At 39.0% G+C, this 17,645-nt stretch overlaps 1 protein-coding gene and 1 long non-coding RNA gene across 7 annotated transcripts; both read left to right on the forward strand.

The window, feature by feature from the left end:
• Positions 1-575: 575 nt before the first annotated feature.
• On the forward strand, positions 576-6,618 carry LOC116259022 (putative methylesterase 11, chloroplastic). 3 transcript variants are annotated; one of them, XM_031636613.2, is made up of 5 exons: positions 578-1,118; positions 3,636-3,749; positions 4,886-5,029; positions 5,477-5,608; positions 6,056-6,618. In XM_031636613.2, the coding sequence occupies exons 1-5, from the start codon at positions 744-746 to the stop codon at positions 6,344-6,346; spliced, it is 1,056 nt and encodes a 351-aa protein (XP_031492473.1). In that variant the 5' UTR covers positions 578-743; the 3' UTR covers positions 6,347-6,618. The 3 variants fall into 3 exon arrangements, with proteins under 3 accessions (XP_031492474.1, XP_031492473.1, XP_031492472.1); XM_031636612.2 differs by having other exon boundaries at positions 579-1,118; positions 3,636-3,872; XM_031636614.2 differs by lacking the exon at positions 4,886-5,029 and having other exon boundaries at positions 576-1,118; positions 3,636-3,872.
• A 5,695-nt stretch (positions 6,619-12,313) lies between these two features.
• Positions 12,314-17,298, forward strand: LOC116258589 (uncharacterized). 4 transcript variants are annotated; one of them, XR_007574024.1, is made up of 6 exons: positions 12,314-12,562; positions 12,824-12,936; positions 13,046-13,147; positions 14,678-14,784; positions 15,327-15,425; positions 16,054-17,298. It is a non-coding gene; the product is annotated as an uncharacterized LOC116258589 (long non-coding RNA). The 4 variants fall into 4 exon arrangements; XR_007574025.1 differs by having other exon boundaries at positions 14,682-14,784; XR_004173768.2 differs by lacking the exon at positions 15,327-15,425.
• The last annotated feature ends 347 nt before the right edge of the window (positions 17,299-17,645 follow it).

Below are 17,645 nucleotides of genomic sequence, written 5' to 3' on the forward strand. Positions count from 1 at the left end.
TGCATGTCCCTTGGATATAACTTATTCTTTAATACAATAATTCAGAGCAAATTCAACCATGGTTAGGACTCGGGACCAACGGGTCCTATCCCAACAAATGGGTTGGGAACTGGGTCCGGAAGAGATCCACTATATCCTGGTCCAATTCAAATCCATTCTTTTCTATTTTTTTTTACTAAGGATTTTTCCTCAAAATGATTGTTCCAAACAACCTCTTTGTCCTCGGGATCTTATGAATCTCTCAAACAAATTAGGTTAAATTCATGAATCATTAGTTTTAGTATTTCATAAATCTACTTAAAGATTTGAGCGATAATAACAAAGTGTCCTTACTACCAAACAACCCAACAGGTGATACATGACCGACTTTTGGCGCCTTGTGGTGTTGCTTTGGTTAGTTTCAATTTGCACGTCAGAAAAAAAAATACAAACTTCAAAATCCAAATAAGATCTCTTGATCCAAGATCCAAAATTACCACCTGGGTCAACTAAAAATCTCGATGTCTGACAAGATCTTAGGTGATCCAACCCATTGCATGACTGCTTTAACTATCGGATCCACCTCATAAATTCCATGAAAAGCTCTACGTACAAGGAAGGCTCAGTGTTTGGACCGTCCCACCAGGCAGCGGGAAAATAAAATCCCCCGGCAGATCGCTTCTGGCCTCTGCTGTATCTTCGTCGTCAACTACATTGTCCTCCTCCTTCTGCTGCTCGCTACCGTCTCTCTCGTATAGCCAGCCATGGGCAATCTGTCGAGTTGCTTCTCGGTGAGAGAGGAAGAGGACGACGAGGACGAAGAGAGGAGGAGGCGGAGGAGGAAGGCGCACGGCCGTCCAGCGCAATCGCAGGAGGCGAGGCTCTCGTCCGGGTCGAGCTCCAGGTGGAGAAAGGGAAAGGCCGACGAGACGCTGGCGATCGCCTCCCTCCTTCTGCAGCAACACCAGGGCGGCCAACGGAGCAACGGCACCCTCGTCCTCCCCTTTGACCGATCGTCCTCGCTCCGGTACCCTCCGCCAGCCGCTTCCGGCGGCAAGATCGTGCTCCCGAGGTGCGCGAGCTCTCGCCCTAGGTCCGTCGCCGATCCCCTGCTCCAGCCTCAGCATCTCCTTAATCAGGCCAGTCCAAACCCCTTTTCTCCTTCTCCTGTTTTTCCCTTGAGCTATTGCTTTGAGTTTGTTTTGATTTCGTGCCGAAAACTCTTCGCCATTGTTCTCGAACGATCTGCGCCTCTGATTTGTCTAGTTTGTTGAATCTCAGACGACTTCGGATCATTCTCATGCGCGTTTTAGTCGAGATCATTTTCTTGCTTCAACAGCTTCCTTCTTTATCCCTTTGAATCCATTCCGATTTTCAGATTTACAAATTATTTTAGCTTATAAGCCATAATGCGCGCGTGACACCGTGAACATATCAAACTTCTATTTGCACCTTTGGCTGTCACGTTACTTGGTAGTAGTAGTAGTCATGATTCATGCATGTTCCTCTTTTGTTTTTTCCCTTTTCTTCGGTTTCCACTCCTCTAGCTTTTTTGTTGTGGGCCATGGACACATTCTTTATGCCTTATCGAACGATTTTTTTTTCTTCTCGGAAGCATCTCAACCTGGACACCGTTTAAATTCGTTAGTGAAAATCGTATTAATCGTTTTTGAAATGATTCAAGTACCTTCCAAAGGAAAAAAAAAAACTTGTTTATAATAAAAATATATATAAAATAATATAATTTAATATATAAATATTATATATATATATATAGATATACATATTAATGTACCATGGTTCCGAGTTAGGCCGGGCCCAAAATGTTGTCGGGCCCACCTGAGACTTTAACGTCGGAGACTGGCCCAATGCCCGAAAGCCCGTCGCCCCAACTTTATTAATAACTGAAGGAAGGGAAAATTTTTCATTCAGGAGACAATCTGTTGGCCATAATCTCAAATATAGGCACCGCATTCTTACTTTTCATAACACTGCATCAGTTTTAGGGGATCGTTTTCCGTGTTAGGCAGCCAACACAAAACACATGTTCCACCTTTTTGCTGGACGGTATTTTCATGTTTTTATAAGGGGACATTTTTTTAATTTCATTTTTACCCTTGTGAGGGGGCTTCACCATTTCATCATATCATGTTATGTGAGTTCCGTCCCCCACTGGTTTCATGTTAGGGCTTAACATATAACCTGTTCTCAAATGAAACCCACTTTTTCACTTCAAATGACCATTTTTAACCTTAGTTAAAATCATGGTTACAGAAAACGTGTTTTTTTCGAAAAAAAATGTGAAAAAATACGATAAATTAAATGACTGTTTAAAACTAAAAAAAAGTTTTTTTGAAAAAAAAATTAAAAAAACACGTTTTTAGCAAGTTTTTTCGCATTTTTTCACTTCTTTTTCACTTTTTTCATTTTTCAATTTTTTAATGCCATAGTTTTTTTTTTCATTTTCTATTTTTTATTTGTTGCAAATCTACTTATCTTTTGATGTTTGTGTTATTAGTTTCTCACTTATATTATTTTCTTATTTTTAGTTTTGTAAAATTTTTAAAAAATTACCATATTTTTCTCGTTTTTTCAAACTCGTCGTAGAATCGTATTATATTAACGAAAAACCTCACCGTTTAAAATTTCAAGACGTTATTTGTGACTATGGTTATAATATCACTTAAGAAACTGGCAATGATGTCTTTTAAAATAAAATTTAAACCACATTGTTTTACTTTACCATAATGCTGGATGTTCTTTTAACAATAAAAATAAAAGCACATTGTTGAAGTTTAAAACGGGTGCTGAAAGGAGTAAACTTTGCGGCTTTGGACCCTTCGCTGGAGACTCCTTTTTTGGCAGTTGTCAGCAAAAGGGAAGCATATAGGAAATGGCAGATTCATAACGCCTTCATTTGAAATTATGGCAAAAAGGAGGTCCCAAAATAAAATTTCCTTTTTGTCAATTGTCGTAATCTTGTCGTTCTCCTGACAATAGCTACTAGTGAAGTGGGAATACAGATGGGTATGCAAAACAGAGCAGCTAAGCAACACACATCTGTTTAATGGAACAGATTTGTTGGCTTTGATGGCTGAATTTGATCACTTGAAGAGGGGAAAGAAAAGGTCAAATAAACTATTTAACAGCTCTTGTGTAACCTACCTTATATAACTTACACCCATCGTGGTCCCTTTTTCCCCTCTGGAGAGTTATATGTGTATGCATGAATAGTTTCCTCTAGACAAAGAGGAAAGAATGACTATAAAGGACTACGTTCATTGGCAATGGACTTGTGGAATAAACTGAAGTTGAAAATTTTCAACTTCTTTATGCTTTTTTGTCAACCCGAAACTTAGGCATGTCATGTCTCTCTTGTTGTACGTCCACCATGGGTCTTTAAACCCTTATATGCTTCCCATCTGTGCGTCTGACGAGACGGAGATATCGAGTTCATACTACTTGAGCGACTCGAATAAGAAGAGGATACAAAGCCTAGAGAAAACTAGTGAGAATGATCATATCCTTCAAATGAAAATGATAGAATTGTTCGATATGATGAATTTCCTGGCATTGATTGCATATATTTTCTGTTTCTCTTATCTTCTTACCTTCCATCCTTACAATCTTGTTTCTTTTACTTTTGTCCTAAACAGGGTGTCAAGATGGATGAATTAGAGACGAACAAATTTGTGCTTGTTCATGGGGGCGGTTTTGGTGCCTGGTGTTGGTATAAAACCATAGCTCTTCTTGAAGAAGCTGCATTCAAGGTCACTGCTATTGACCTAACTGGCTCAGGAGTAGATTTTTTTAACTCAAACAACATTATGAACCTTTCTCAGTATGTGACGCCACTTACTGATTTTCTTGAAAAGCTTGGAGATGGGGAGAAGGTTGGTTGCCTTTCTCAGATTTCCTCACACCATTTTCTGTTGCAGGATAAACCATCCTATCGTGGCAACTGCTACGGCCTACGAACGTCCCTTTTTATCATGAGACCTGCATCAGTAAATTTTTCTAGATAATATGTTTGTTAGTTTTGTTCTAGAAATACGTTGTCCATTATTTCCAAGTAAATTCCTCGAATTACCTCTTTGTTTAACTTGAGTGCATAAAATCTTGTGTTCCCATCCATGGAAAAAGAAGCTTTGCATGCTGTTATGCTTAGTTATTGAACGTTTCTCAGAAAGAGATGCATGAAGGAAGCCAGAAAAAGACTGTTGCTCAAGTGTTCAGCAAAAGCCGAGGGAAAAAGATATCTGGCAAACGCAGGTCATCAAACTGAAATATTGGCGAAGTTCCACGAGAGTTCTTGCTTTCTGGTCTTACTTCTGGTCCTTTGAGTACCATTGTTAACCAGTGGATCTGAAGTAATTGTGTTATATCTGTAACAATGGCAATGGCAAGGCATTCAGATCCGCGTGGGATTACTTCAGGGCATTTGAATACAACTGGCAAACAATGAAAATTTGACTGGGTGTTGGATCTTGTGGCAATGGGAAGGCAGTCTGAATCATACTGAAACAAAAAGGAAAATCCACATTGAATGACTTGCTATTTGAGATCTCAAGTTAATTTTGCATAGGTGAGGTGGGTAGTTCAGTCCAGATGCACACATACTTGAAGTAGATGATGTCTCTCAAATATGTGCCTTTAAAAGCCGAAGTTCATCAAGCACCCCTTTTTTTAATATAATGATCTTCCCTGTCTACAATTTTGAAAATCGTAACAGTTTGACATGATAATCCAAGTGACCAACTGACTTTCTTGGAGTCATTAGTTTGGTCATGAATTAAAATATCATTTAACATAATTCAGATTTTATCATTCACAGGGCATTTCCTTTAAGCATGTGTAAACTTGGATACTATAACATTTTAACTCATTCTGCAAACTGCTTATGCAGGTGATTTTAGTAGGCCATGATTTTGGAGGCACTTGCATATCATACGCCATGGAGGCTTTTCCATGCAAGATTGCAAAGGCTGTTTTTGTTTCTGCAGCAATGTTGACAAATGGGCAAAACACCTTGGATATGTTCTCTGAAGAGGTCTGTTTGTTGCATTGTCACTTGAGAAAAACAGAAAAGCTTGTTCTCAATAGCCACAGGGTTAATGCATCCACTAGAGTTCTTCTAACCATCTTATGGTGTGTGACTAGTTGGTTGGCATCTGGCTAAACCCCAATAGTCAGGATTTTTACTACATACCCACGATATTTGACTGTTGATTTACCTGATATCCAATTGATACATTCTTAAGGGTTTTTTTTTTTTATCTCATCACATGCATAAATATAGAATACGACTCCTGCATGCCCTTATTTCTTATTATTTGGCATTCCGGATGGTCATTCTATACATACATAAAGTTCCAAATAGCATTCAAAATTCTCTTCTTGTTGTAAAATGCAGATACTCATCCACATGCTCTTTCTGATGCCTATCCTTTAGTATATAATGCTTTTGATCATTCTATAATATGATTTGCCATTTCAGGTAGGTCATAATGATCTGATGCGGCAGGCTCAGATATTCTCGTATGCAAATGGTAATGATCAGCCACCAACTGCTATTGATCTGGACAAGTCTTTGTTGAGGGAATTGTTGTTTAACCAGAGTCCTTCCAAGGTATACACTTTTTCACCGGAAACATCTTCTTCCTTCTATGTTTCTGAGTGATTCTTAAAGAAGGCGCAGTTGAGGAGGATTGTCAAGAGTAAACAACATAGCTCAAGGCAACGGTTCTATAGCCAACTTGGCCAAGTGATGGACAGCTATAGATGGTTATGAGAATCTATTCTTGCCTCCAGCAGAAGTTTGGTGGTTCTTGACCCTACTCTTTTCTGTGATGTTGGTCTTGTTTTGCACCAACACCCTTTTCTTGAAGGAGATGACTGTTTCTTAATGCTAATATATATAGGCAAGAAATAGATGTACATGGATTTCTAGCAATCATGATGTCCGTAATCTTAAATCTGCCATAAATATCTAGGTTGTTGGTCAAATGTTTGGTTGTTCCTAATGGTATCAGGTGAACTAAATTAGTCAATATTTGCTTACTTGGTTCTTGTGCAGGATGTTGCACTGGCTTCAGTGTCAATGCGGCCGATGCCTTTTGCACCAATTTTAGAGAAGCTCTGTCTTACTACTGAGAAATATGGTTCAGTTAGGCGTTTCTTCATAGAGACCCCTGAAGACAACGCCATATCTCTCCCTTTGCAGCAGAACATGACCAAGTCAAACCCTCCAGAACAAGTTTTCCGGCTTAAGGGCAGTGATCACTCCCCATTCTTCTCAAGACCTCAAGCTCTGCATAAGTACTTGGTTGAGATTGCCAAGATTCCTCCATCACCTACAGGACAATGAAAATGTGGATCAATTGGCAATTTTGCCTTCTAATTCCAGTAGGTGGCACGGAGAACTGGGCTTCAGCGTAGATGATGGTTGAGATCATGCATGGAAACATGCTGGATGCTGTTGCATGGGGATACTCTCTCTCTCTCTCTCTCTCTCTCTCCAAAACAGGAAGTCTGGATGTGAGTTTCCAACACATAGTCACCTTCTGCCGTATTATTTACTACAGAACTTTACTCTATGTAGTAGAACCCTGTAATAATGCTATTGCTGTAACTGGTCAATGAGAATAGAGGAATTGTGAGGGTGTGCCCGGCAAAGTCGACCGTCATGCTGTGGCGCCAAACTGGTATGCATTCATCCACAATGGTGTGTAATGATCAAATGTTTTTAATAAAAGAGATTTTAAAGATAAAAAGGAAATTGTAAAAAGCAAAAGGCTAAAAAATACATTTCATTATAAAAAATCTTGAGTTGTCCCCACAACTCTATTTCTTATGTGTCTATGGATTTTGGGCGAGGATTTGGGGAATGGAGCGTTGGCATGTGATAATGTGATATAGTCAAATTGCTATTATTATACACAAAATTGATGGTGATCAATTTTCTTCCCGTAATAATAAGTTCATATCTTTCTGATCTTTTCACTAGAAGAGAAGTTAATTTTCTCGTCGTTTATTATATATCATAAAAAAAAAACCCTTCAATGAATGAACTCTGATTAAGTACATGAGAACAAAGCCCACTGGTGAAAGCAGTGTCCCACCGAAAATTTCATGGCAAGCGTTGACCTTTGAACTTCAATTAATGCGTCGCACTTCTTTCCATGCAAGCACATGCAGATGGAGGAAATCAAGCGTAGGGAATCACTTTCCCTCTGAATGAGGATAATCAATGAAAGAGCTTGCTCCAGCTAGCATGGAGCTTTCAGCCTGCTCCCTTAAGCATCAAAACCATGAAATTAAGAAATCGCCCAAGTCAAGCAAGGCAATTCTTCCTTCTTAATTTCCTTCTATATGGAATGTTTTGTGTTAAAGTGAAGGCAACCAATACCTCATCAACCAATAAAATATAATAACTATATATAAAAATTAATAAAAAAAACCCAATTATGGCCCCCCGGCCAGGGGGTCCCTTTTTCCTAGGCTCGGGCCCCGATGCCCAGTGGCGGCCCGGCCTGGCGCCCAGCTAATGGGTTTTGATTAATGTATAAAGTATAAAGATGAGGGTACGAGTACGAGTATGACAGCTTTAGAAAATGTGGGTATGTAATGTGGCATAGTATATATATATATAATACATAATATCAAAATAAAATCAAACATTTAAATAAGAGATATAGATAAAAACATTAGATGTTAATGTTAATGAACAATAAATTTCAAAAAAAAAAAGACTAGAAACAGAGTTAAAAACAAACTAAATCAAATCAAATTAAATTAGTTGGATTTGTTTTAGTTTAAAAGATATCCAAGTGTGTCTAAATATCCACTTTACATGTAAAGTAGATGCATGCATGTGCAAGATATCACTGAAGTATTCATCTGACTTAATACCGCATGTATTGATGGTCGAAAGCAATAATAGTTCACGATGTCAGGTTAAAAGATGCGTCCTCCAAGCCTTGTTAAACGATAGATCTCCCCTTCTTTAAATCCCATTCTTCCTCCTGCTCGCCCTTATTAATTATTCTCATACTGTCATACACTATGCATTAATCGCAGCTGTACTTCCTCCCGCAAGAAGTTAGATTAATTTTCTCCGCCTCGTTGCGTTCAATCCGCTTCAAACACACGAGGTCCCTCGCCGCCGGCTAAGTGCGGTTCTATTTAAGATGATGGCCTTCATCAAGAAGGCCGCTAGCTTGCCTGCAACTCGTATCCGTAACGAAGAGATGGGTTGCAAAAGGACGGTGGCCGTGGCGGCGTTGCCTCTGCTGCTACTGATAAGCGGGTGGGGGGACGTCGTTGCCCGGCGGCGTTGGCGTGGCAACGGTGGAGGGCCAATTGCTGAAGTCGCCGGCCGGCACGGTCCTTCACTTCTACAAGATAAACAACACATGCAACTACGTGGAGGCGTACGTGAAACACATGGTGAACAAGACTTGGGTGAAAGACCCTTCCATCACCCCTGCCCTCCTCCACCTCCTCTAGTCCGACTGCTTCGTCACTGTAATTAACAGTTATCTTTCTCTGTGTCTCTCTTTCTCGATCTCACTGCAACTTGGATGAGTAATCTTTGGCCGCTGCAGGGGTGCGATGCGTCGATACTGTTGGACGGGGAGTACTCGGAGAAGACGGTTCCTCAGAATGAGGGGCTGAGGGGATTCGAGCTGATCGACAGGATCAAGAGGGTGGTGGAGGCACTGTGCCCTGGTGTTGTCTCCGGACTCCTGCTCTGACATCCTCAACTTTGCTGCCGGGGCGCAGCTTCCTTCGTCCGTCTTCGATCCCTCCTCTGCCTTTCATTTCATTATTATTACTATTTTCTATTATTGTTATCATTGCTTAAGGGGTGACGCTCAAATATAGTTTCCAAATTTTGATAAGGTTGAAATATTATTTTTTAAAATTTGTATATAAGATACATAAATTTTTTAAAATATTATGAGTATCTTTTAAAAAAGAAAAAATTTGAGGGGACGCTAGGGCCCCCTGCTGGCGCCAACCCTGCTTATAACTAATGATGTCAAGTCAATTCAGGATCTAATCAAACTTGCTTGTGTAATCGAGTTTGAACTTGACTTAAAATTTGAGTTATAAAGGAGTCTGAGTTACATGAGCTCAACTGGTTTACATGGTCTTGGCTTGTGTCTTCCCTAGTTCTTAATTTTTAAGAGTGTGTTGGTAATTTTGACGGATTTAAACATCTTTTGTGTCTTCATTTTCATTAAAAAAATTATGTAAACCAAGTAACACGAACTAAAACGAGTCCAACTCAAGCTTAAACTCAGTTTACCGAGTTTATTTAATTGGGCATCTTTTGCTTTTTCATTTCTACAGTATTTAAATATTATTGCTATTGTTATTGTTATTATTCACGTGACTTTTTTTATTAAGGAAAACATTTAACTTCACTGATCAAACGTCAGCTGTAAAACTACTTTGAGATTGGTAGCATTTTGACTACACTAAGAAAAAAGAGTTTTATGAAAACTAGTTTTTTAAAAGTTGTTTTTTAAATCAGTTTTAACAAACTGGTTTTTGTGTTTAGATAATATAACCAAAACACAATTTTTTGTGAACAATGGGTAGTATCATGTTCTTCACTCCCAATTATAAAATGGTTTACTAAAAACTAGTTTTGACAAAATCATCTTTTGTGGCATCCAGATGTCATGAAACTATTTTTTGAAAGTGAAATCGTGTTTTTACCTCTAAAAGATAAGTTTTCAGGTATCATCCAAACGCCATTTAAAGTCCCTAGCTCCAGCTAGCTTCGAATCTGGGACATTAATAGCAATAATTTGCTGTCCGCCGTATACTAGCAGGATTCAAACTAATTTGTTGTATTCTTTTAACCAGTGTTCTGAAAATTGGTTAATGAATTAAATCGACTGATTAGCTGCCAATTCAGCGATTCAGCTTATTTATTTTATAAAAAACATAAATAAATAATACATAAAATTAATTAATCAAAATCAAAATTCTTGTTTTAAAAGAATATTTGGGAAGTGATTGCATGTTCGGTGCATGGGCAAAGGTAGGTGTGGGTTGTGTGGGGTGTAAGTCCCTAAGAGCACCACTCTAAAACCTTGTTTTTAATAATTGGTTTTGGGTAGATTTGAATTCAATTATATAGATCAGCCCCACAAGTCTTGGGTCACTATCTCAAGGCTAATTGAAAATTTTGTTACCTATATATTTAGTACCCTGTAAACAAAAATTTCTGGCTTCGCCCCTGGTCAAACACGCTGTTGAGTCAGCTACCAATTCCAACCGGGTTTACCATTGGACTAGGAGTAGAGCTAGGTTAGGGACTGCAAGGGCCCTGACTCCATCTCAAAAAAAAACTCCAAAAATTACATGTAAATTGCAAAAAAAGAAAAATCACTTGTCATATATAAAAATTTTGAAAACTGATATTTTGGTCAATGTTAAAATTTAGAAACTTTAATTTGATCATCCTCATGAAAAAGTTCTGGCTTTGTCCCTGCACTGGACCCATATTTTTGATACCACTGTGTTTAGCTCACTACCCCTACCAAATGACCAGAGCTCGTATGACCAGTTGTATATACCAAAGCAATCCTAAACCCCAGGGATAAGGAAAAAGACGTAAGGGGGTTCAATATGATTAGCATAAATAAAAACATCTTAATTTGAAGACCCACCTTTTACCTAGCTATAAATTAATTTGAAGAGAGGCTAATTCAATTTCTAGATTAACTATGCATTTGTCTTTTACTCGATCACAACTACCAACAAGAGAGGCCTGAGCAATCTGTTCATAGAACTTAAAAGATCAGGAAGTTGGCGAAACTAAAAGGCCACTGAGCGATCAATTTCATGTCCTTTAATTACATTTTAATAAACTTTTAGTTGACTGTCCTTTTTTTTTGGTGGCTTGTTGTAGAATGTGTGAAGTCAGGTGCCCCTGCCTATCCAGTGTTCACTGGAAGAAGGGAGAGCAGAAGACCAAGTTGCAAGAAACCCGTCGACCTTGTTGACCCTTCCATCACATGGGAGGAAGCACTAAAATACTTTAAATCCAAGGGCCTAGGCATATTGGATCTAGCAACTCTTTTGGGTACTCTCTCTCTTTCTTTCATATTAAATTTGTAGTAAAGGGGCCGTTGATTTAAGATGCAAGGACCTGATATGGCATGTTTCTGCTGATGCGGCAAAAGGTTCATGGTTTATCAAAGTAAGGATTTTAGGTCAGATCTTTAAAGATCCATAGTAAGTTCTTTACTTTGCTTTCTTTACATTGAGAACGTCGGACTTAAAGATCAGAGGGGGGACCTAGGGAGAGTTTGATTTTAAATTCACAGTTTTCAAATCCCGACGGTCTTAAATCTGATGTTATCAAGCCCTTCCTTATAGGGTGTATTTGATAACCTTCGCAACAAGATATATGACCTTTAGTGGCATTTAAGCACCACCAACCACAAAAATTGCCAGAGAAAGTGGAGACACCGATTCCTTTAATATAAACAAACACAAGATTTTACCACTGTATGAAAAGAGGATTTGAGATCCCTCGGTTTATGGTTAGAACTGTAGGGGATGAGAGGAAGGTTTGACATTAAATCAATGAGATTTATCAATGATCTCAAATTCCTTTGGGTTTCATATCTAAGGCTATCAAACACCCTCTCACAAATGACTGTTAATAGAAATTTAAGAGCTCAATTTCAACATCTCATGTCTACTAAGTAAAAGTGAGTTGGTGGTGCACGCAACAAACATGTACTTGAAACAAAAAAAAAGTAAGAGTTGAGTATTTTGAAGATTTTTCAAAAAGAAAATCTTTTCTTTTAACTGTTTTCTCAGGGGACTTCCTTTCTATCATATCGTCGGGTTACACTGGGAATCACTCAAACTAAGATCGCTACGAATCCTAGCCATGAGTCAGGAAGATTATCCTGGTCTCCTTATTCGACTTGACTCTACTTTGACTCGCTTAATTCAGCATCAATGATTTACGTTATGGTTATTTTAAAACTCGACTGAGTCAATTCTCCAAGTCAACCAGTTAACTTGTTGACCCGATCATCCGCCAATGTGAGTATGACTCATGGGTTTACTGACATGAGTATTATATGTGAGTATGACTCATGGGTTTACTGACAGGAGTATCATGGTAATTATATATTCTGGTGCATAATCTTTTGGCATCCATTATGTGGATCGAGCAGTGCATGTAACCATCGTCATTAATTGAAAAAAATGTATATTAAAAAATTGAAAATTCTTAATTGCCTATTTTAATTCGGTTCAATCTAACTCATACTCAAATTCAACCCGCAAAACCCAACCCAACCCAGCTGCAGGAAGGAAGAGAGTGCGAGGGAGAGAACGAGAGACAAAGAGAGGGAGATGGAGGATGAAAGAGTGAGAAAGGGAGCACGAGAGAGCAGGGCTTCTGCACGGGGCTGCGTTTCCATCCTTCTCTACTTCCACTGCCCTTCTCGTCTTCTTCTACCTCCTCCTCTTCTCCACCAGTCGTTCGATTTCTGGTTCGCAGTAGCCGTTGATGCTGTACTTATTGATATCCTCCGTTAATGTAGAGTCACCCGCTCCTTTATGCTGTCTTCTGTTTCTGAATGTTTTGTCTTTTATTTGTAGTTCTTCTTCTTGCATTTGGTGCTTTCCCAGTTCGGTCTCCCTCCCTCTCTCTCTCTCTTTTTATCAAGAATTTGATACATGGAGCTTTTCTTTTTTCACATTACCTTGAGATCGTTTTGGGGATTTTGTGATTTAAACCTGAATAGTTTCACGTGTTTTGCTTTATCAAATGCTTATTGTTTTGGGCTTCCTGACTCAGGATATAAGGGAACAAGCATCAAGTGCGATTTCTGGCTGAGAAGTGCTTGAGGGGCCAAAGATGGCGTGCTAATTCTCCAAGTCACATTGACAGTTTGTGAAAACTATCTTTTGGTGATCATATTATTGCATTTGCGTCACATTGAAATTATTATTATTATTATTATTATTATTTTTACATTTGTAAGTCCTTGATATTTATTGTTCCTCTATTTATGCAAAGATGTGGGCGAGGAGGCGTCAGGTGCTTATTTTTGCATTCCTTATAAAGTTCCGAGAAAAGCGAAGCAATTTGGCTATGTCATCTTAAGCTTTCCTGTATACTGTATGGTTCTTTCTTTCCCGGTTTCCCTCGTTGCGAAACTGCTCATACTGCCTAGATATTGCAGCTGAGCGTGACTCTATTTTTATACAATTCTTTTTCTTTTTTCCTTCTTCATCTTCATCTTCTTCTGCCACTCTAATGCTGCTGTTACGATATATTTTGTGAATGCCATTATGCATTTTCTTTAATTAGATGCCAATAGTTTGTTTGCACATTACATGTTAAAGCATGGGAATAGGAAAGCCCTAATGCTATCAAGATTTGAAGGGGTAGGATCTTTCTTTTTCTTTTCACTTTTCTTTTTTCTTTCTGTTTTTTTGGAGCATTTTACATGTGAATCGGTGGACTTGGACAGGGTTGAGGCCAAGGTATTCAAAAATAACATGTGGATTGTCTTTAGCCTTTCCTGTTAGACACCATAGGGAGCGTTGTTCAAATTCTATCCCCTAAAATATCTGAAATTGTTGTAGGATTGGCGTGATGCCATTGTAGTCGCTTTTTGAAACTACTGTGGCTGGACAATGTTCTGTGAACAGGGATTGCTGTATTTTCATGGAAATTGTTGGCTAGTCCCAACTTAAGCGGATGTGTAGATCAAAATTTTGTTGTTTTTGCCATAATATTTATATGTTAGCATGTATGCAATCAAGTATGTCTTCACAAAAGGCGGCATGTAATCACATGATCAGATGTCTACAGAACAGCAGCAAGAGCAAATTAAGCAACAATTTGCAGGTGAATAGATGAATAACTGTTAACTCTGTCAAATTCCTAGGAAACGAAGTATTATGAAAATAAAACAACTACCCAGCAAATTGATTGGCTAATTTGGCTTCGACCTAAGGCTTATAGGCATGGTGTTGAAGCTGTACACAGATACTTGAGCAAAATCAAATAGAGAATGCTTCATATTAGGAAGAACCTTGGTTTTCAGTTGAGGTGGAAGTGAAATACCTAATAAGTAATAAGCATACATGCGTAGACATTGATGCTCTTGGCGGCTTTTAAATTTACCCTTTATGAAGTGTTAAGAGTTTCCCAATGATGTATAGACCATCAAAACTTCTATGCCCTTGCCAATGAAGAGCCGCTTAGCTTGGTATTTTTCTGCTTTTTCTGTCCTGATCCTTTATCAGAATTAGTTGCATTTCTTTCTGTGATCTTCTTTGCAATAGAACCTAGCAAGTCCATTCAATGTAGGAGGTAACTAGAGGTACGATGGATCCTGTGGACAAAAAGGGTTTTGCACTTGCATTTTGCTTCTATTTCATTATCCTTTGCTATTGTTCTCTTGACAGAACAGTGCACTAAAATAAATCAAGCAATGATCCTGTTAGAGCAGACATTTCGTGCTTGAGTTATATATCGATATCATTATTTTTTAAGGACCATGTGAGCCAATCATGGTGTTATCTCCAAGAACCACAACACTCTAAGATCCTTTCACATTTTCACTCCTTTATGTTTAGTAATAAGTCCTAATTCGGATTGCGTACGCCCATGTTCAATTACCCTATTTTTTTTGTCTAGGCAGGGCCTATCCACTGGTGGTAATTTGAAAAGCAAGGCAACATCATTCACAAGGGAGGGGAGAAAACAACTTTTCTCTGTTCTACAAAGTGCAAGAGGTTCAACAGGTGAATGCTATCTTCTTTATCTGTTGTTTGCAAGGTGGTCGGTTCAAAATTCTTGTTTTTCATGAGTTAAAATTTTAATATCTTTCTTCGATATGTTTAAATCTCATTGTCTTTTTTAAATTTCAGATTTTTCGTTTTAGCTTATTGAGAAGATGATGAAAAATATTCAAGATAATTTTTTTTTGGTTTTGGAGTTTATAAATGTATTCGTTTGCTACATTTTGAGTTATGATCTATGTTACACGGGGGAGGAGTACCCGCCCGGTACCGGTACGGGCTTGGGTACGCCAATAGTGCGGCGTTGACCGTACCGGGTACGGTCAACGCACCGGAGGCCATATCCATCTTTTTTTGGACACGGTCAAATTTGACCAAGTCCAAAAATGTCTATTTTTAATTTTATCGATTATTTAATTTTATCTTTTAAAACCATTTTAACGTTAAAAAAAAGGAAAGTTCGAAACCCTTAAAACTTAAAACATGTTTTCGTTTTAAGTTTTAAGGGTTTCTGTCTTACCTCTCACCGAGCAGCGGCAGTGAAGGCAGGGGCGGCGAACGCAGGGGCGGAACGGCGATGGCAATGGCGACCGGCGATGGCAGCGGCGACCGGCGACGACAGACGGTAGGAGGCGACGGTCACGGTATTTTTTTCGCTTTTTTCATTTTTCTTTTCATTTTCATCGGTTCCACCCCTCCCTTCGCCACCGGCAACGACCGCTGCCCCGGCGACGACGGCCACCCCTGTTTCTTTTCATTCTCTCCTGATATCATGAGTCGTGGTTGGTTTTCCTACTTTACTAGTGTTGTCGACCGATCGTTCTCACTATCCCATTTCTTCTTTTTCCTTTTCTTTGTATTCGTAAAATTGTTGCTTGCTGGACCTCTTTTTTTTCTCGTTTTCGAATTCATTCTTTTGTTTGGTTCAATTGACATGAAATTGTTTTATGTTTTTTTTTTCTTGAATTTAATGAACTTCATTGCTGGATTTTTCATAACATTGGAAATGTGTAGGAGTGAAACGAGCCCCTGGGTCTCTTGCTGAACATCGGACTCAAACAGGGTTCAAGTGCTTTTTGTTCGTCTGATTCTTTGAACTTTTTTTCCCTTTTACGTTCTTCCTTCTTTCTTTTTTAAGGTTGGAGTTTATTAATCCAAGATCTTCCGTCTTTATGAGACCCAGGATTTTATGGAGTGTTTGGAATTATTCAATGTGTTGATAATTTGATAAATGTGTTCGGCAATGAGAAATGTTTGAGTCTCCTATTGCAGATTTTGGGTGGGGCTTCTGAACAAAGTGGTGCGGTGGAGGCATTGGAACCTCCAATAAGGGAAAGATGCCAGCTTGGCATTTGAATACTGAGTATACCAAGCTACATTCACTAAAGCTAGAAAGATGCCATTTTTGAGAAAAACTAATAAGCATTACCCCGTTGAAAGTACTAAATGTCATCAATTGCCCAGCACTATGTGAAATAGCTAGCATGCCTGCCTTGGAGTCGTTGAAGGTGGAGGAATGTTGCAGCCTAGAGCAATTACCTCATCACATGCCTGCTCTCAAGTCGTTGAAGGTGTACGGACCTAATAGCTTGAAGGCTCTTGTTAACTTTCCTTTACTTGAGGAGTTGATGGTGGATGGTTTGCTCAACTGGGAAGGGTGGCCAGCAGATGGATTAGGGGAAACAACATTGACTTCTATGCCAAGGTTAAGAGAGGCAAATTTTTTGAATTGTCCAAAGATGCAGACAGAAGGCTTGCTTGATGCTCTATTGGAGCTGGCCGGGCATGACAGTCAAGTGACTCTGCTCCAAAGTTTGTAAATTCCTTGAGCAACTGCCTAACCCCATTGAGTTAAGGTTGGATCCAGACTCAGCAGTACTACAGCCATCGCCATTGCCATTAGAGGTATCAACATTTCTACCCTCCCTCAAGTCTCTGTTTTGAACGACACAAATGTTGATGAGGTCTAATTGGGAAAGGGTACCTCAATGGTTGTGGGGTCTATCCCATCTGGAGACATTGTACCTAAACTATTTCTATGAGGACATCGGCTTGGAAGGCCACTGGCAATGCCTCTCAAAATTGAGATACCTAGAGCTTCAATACTTCCCCAAGCTGTAGTCTCTGGTAGACATTACTACCCACCAAAATGAAAATGATGCAGTAGCAACAACATGTCCCACGGATGCAAACGAACAGATCGCCTGCCTCTCGAAGCTTGAAAAGTTGGTAATTTACTTTTGTCCAGCACTCCATCTGCCACAGGAACTCAGAGACCATCTTGGGGAAATGTTATCCATCCTAGGGGCTAAAGTGGTTGAGGTGCTGTTATATCATGTTACAGAACCTTTTCTGTTTCGTAAGCTGAAGCTTTCAGTATTTACATATGTCCTGCACTTGATCTGCCGCAGGAGTTATCTTGGAGGAAAGGTAACAATTATCCGATATGTTTTAGTGTTTAAAATCGGTGACAGATTGTAACTATATTTTTTTTTGGTCAAGTATGAATCTTTTGCATTTTGTCGGCTCTTTTTTTCTCTCTCTTGTTTGATTTAGGTCTTGTATATTTTTTATGTCATGTTTTCCATATGCAAAAGTAGAGTGAATCTGAAAAAATCAATAGATTGCAACTGCTTTCAGCAAACATGATAGAAGTCAATAGGACTTGGTCATGTTGGTGTGGTTTCACTGAGAACATCAGCTTGAGAGGCCACAGGAAATGCCTCCCGAAACTGAGAAAGCCAGTTCTTTTTTACTTCCCCAATGTCAAGTCTTCTGGTGGGTGCAAATAGTATTACTCCTCAACAAAATGATGCGGTAGCAACCACATTTCTCACGGATAAACAGGAACAGATCGCCTTCTT

Source organism: Nymphaea colorata, chromosome 8 (genome assembly GCF_008831285.2).
Source record: "Nymphaea colorata isolate Beijing-Zhang1983 chromosome 8, ASM883128v2, whole genome shotgun sequence".
In the NCBI taxonomy this organism is placed as follows: domain Eukaryota; kingdom Viridiplantae; phylum Streptophyta; class Magnoliopsida; order Nymphaeales; family Nymphaeaceae; genus Nymphaea; species Nymphaea colorata.

What these genes read in the sequence shown, in the direction of transcription:
- LOC116259022 (XM_031636612.2), top strand. Translation starts at nt 744, where the DNA reads ATGGGCAATCTGTCGAGTTGCTTCTCGGTGAGAGAGGAAGAGGACGAC. An exon ending in CTCAGCATCTCCTTAATCAG is followed by an intron (nt 1,119 to 3,635) that starts GCCAGTCCAAAC and finishes TGTCCTAAACAG; the next exon opens with GGTGTCAAGATGGATGAATT. An exon ending in TGGATATGTTCTCTGAAGAG is followed by an intron (nt 5,030 to 5,476) that starts GTCTGTTTGTTG and finishes TTGCCATTTCAG; the next exon opens with GTAGGTCATAATGATCTGAT.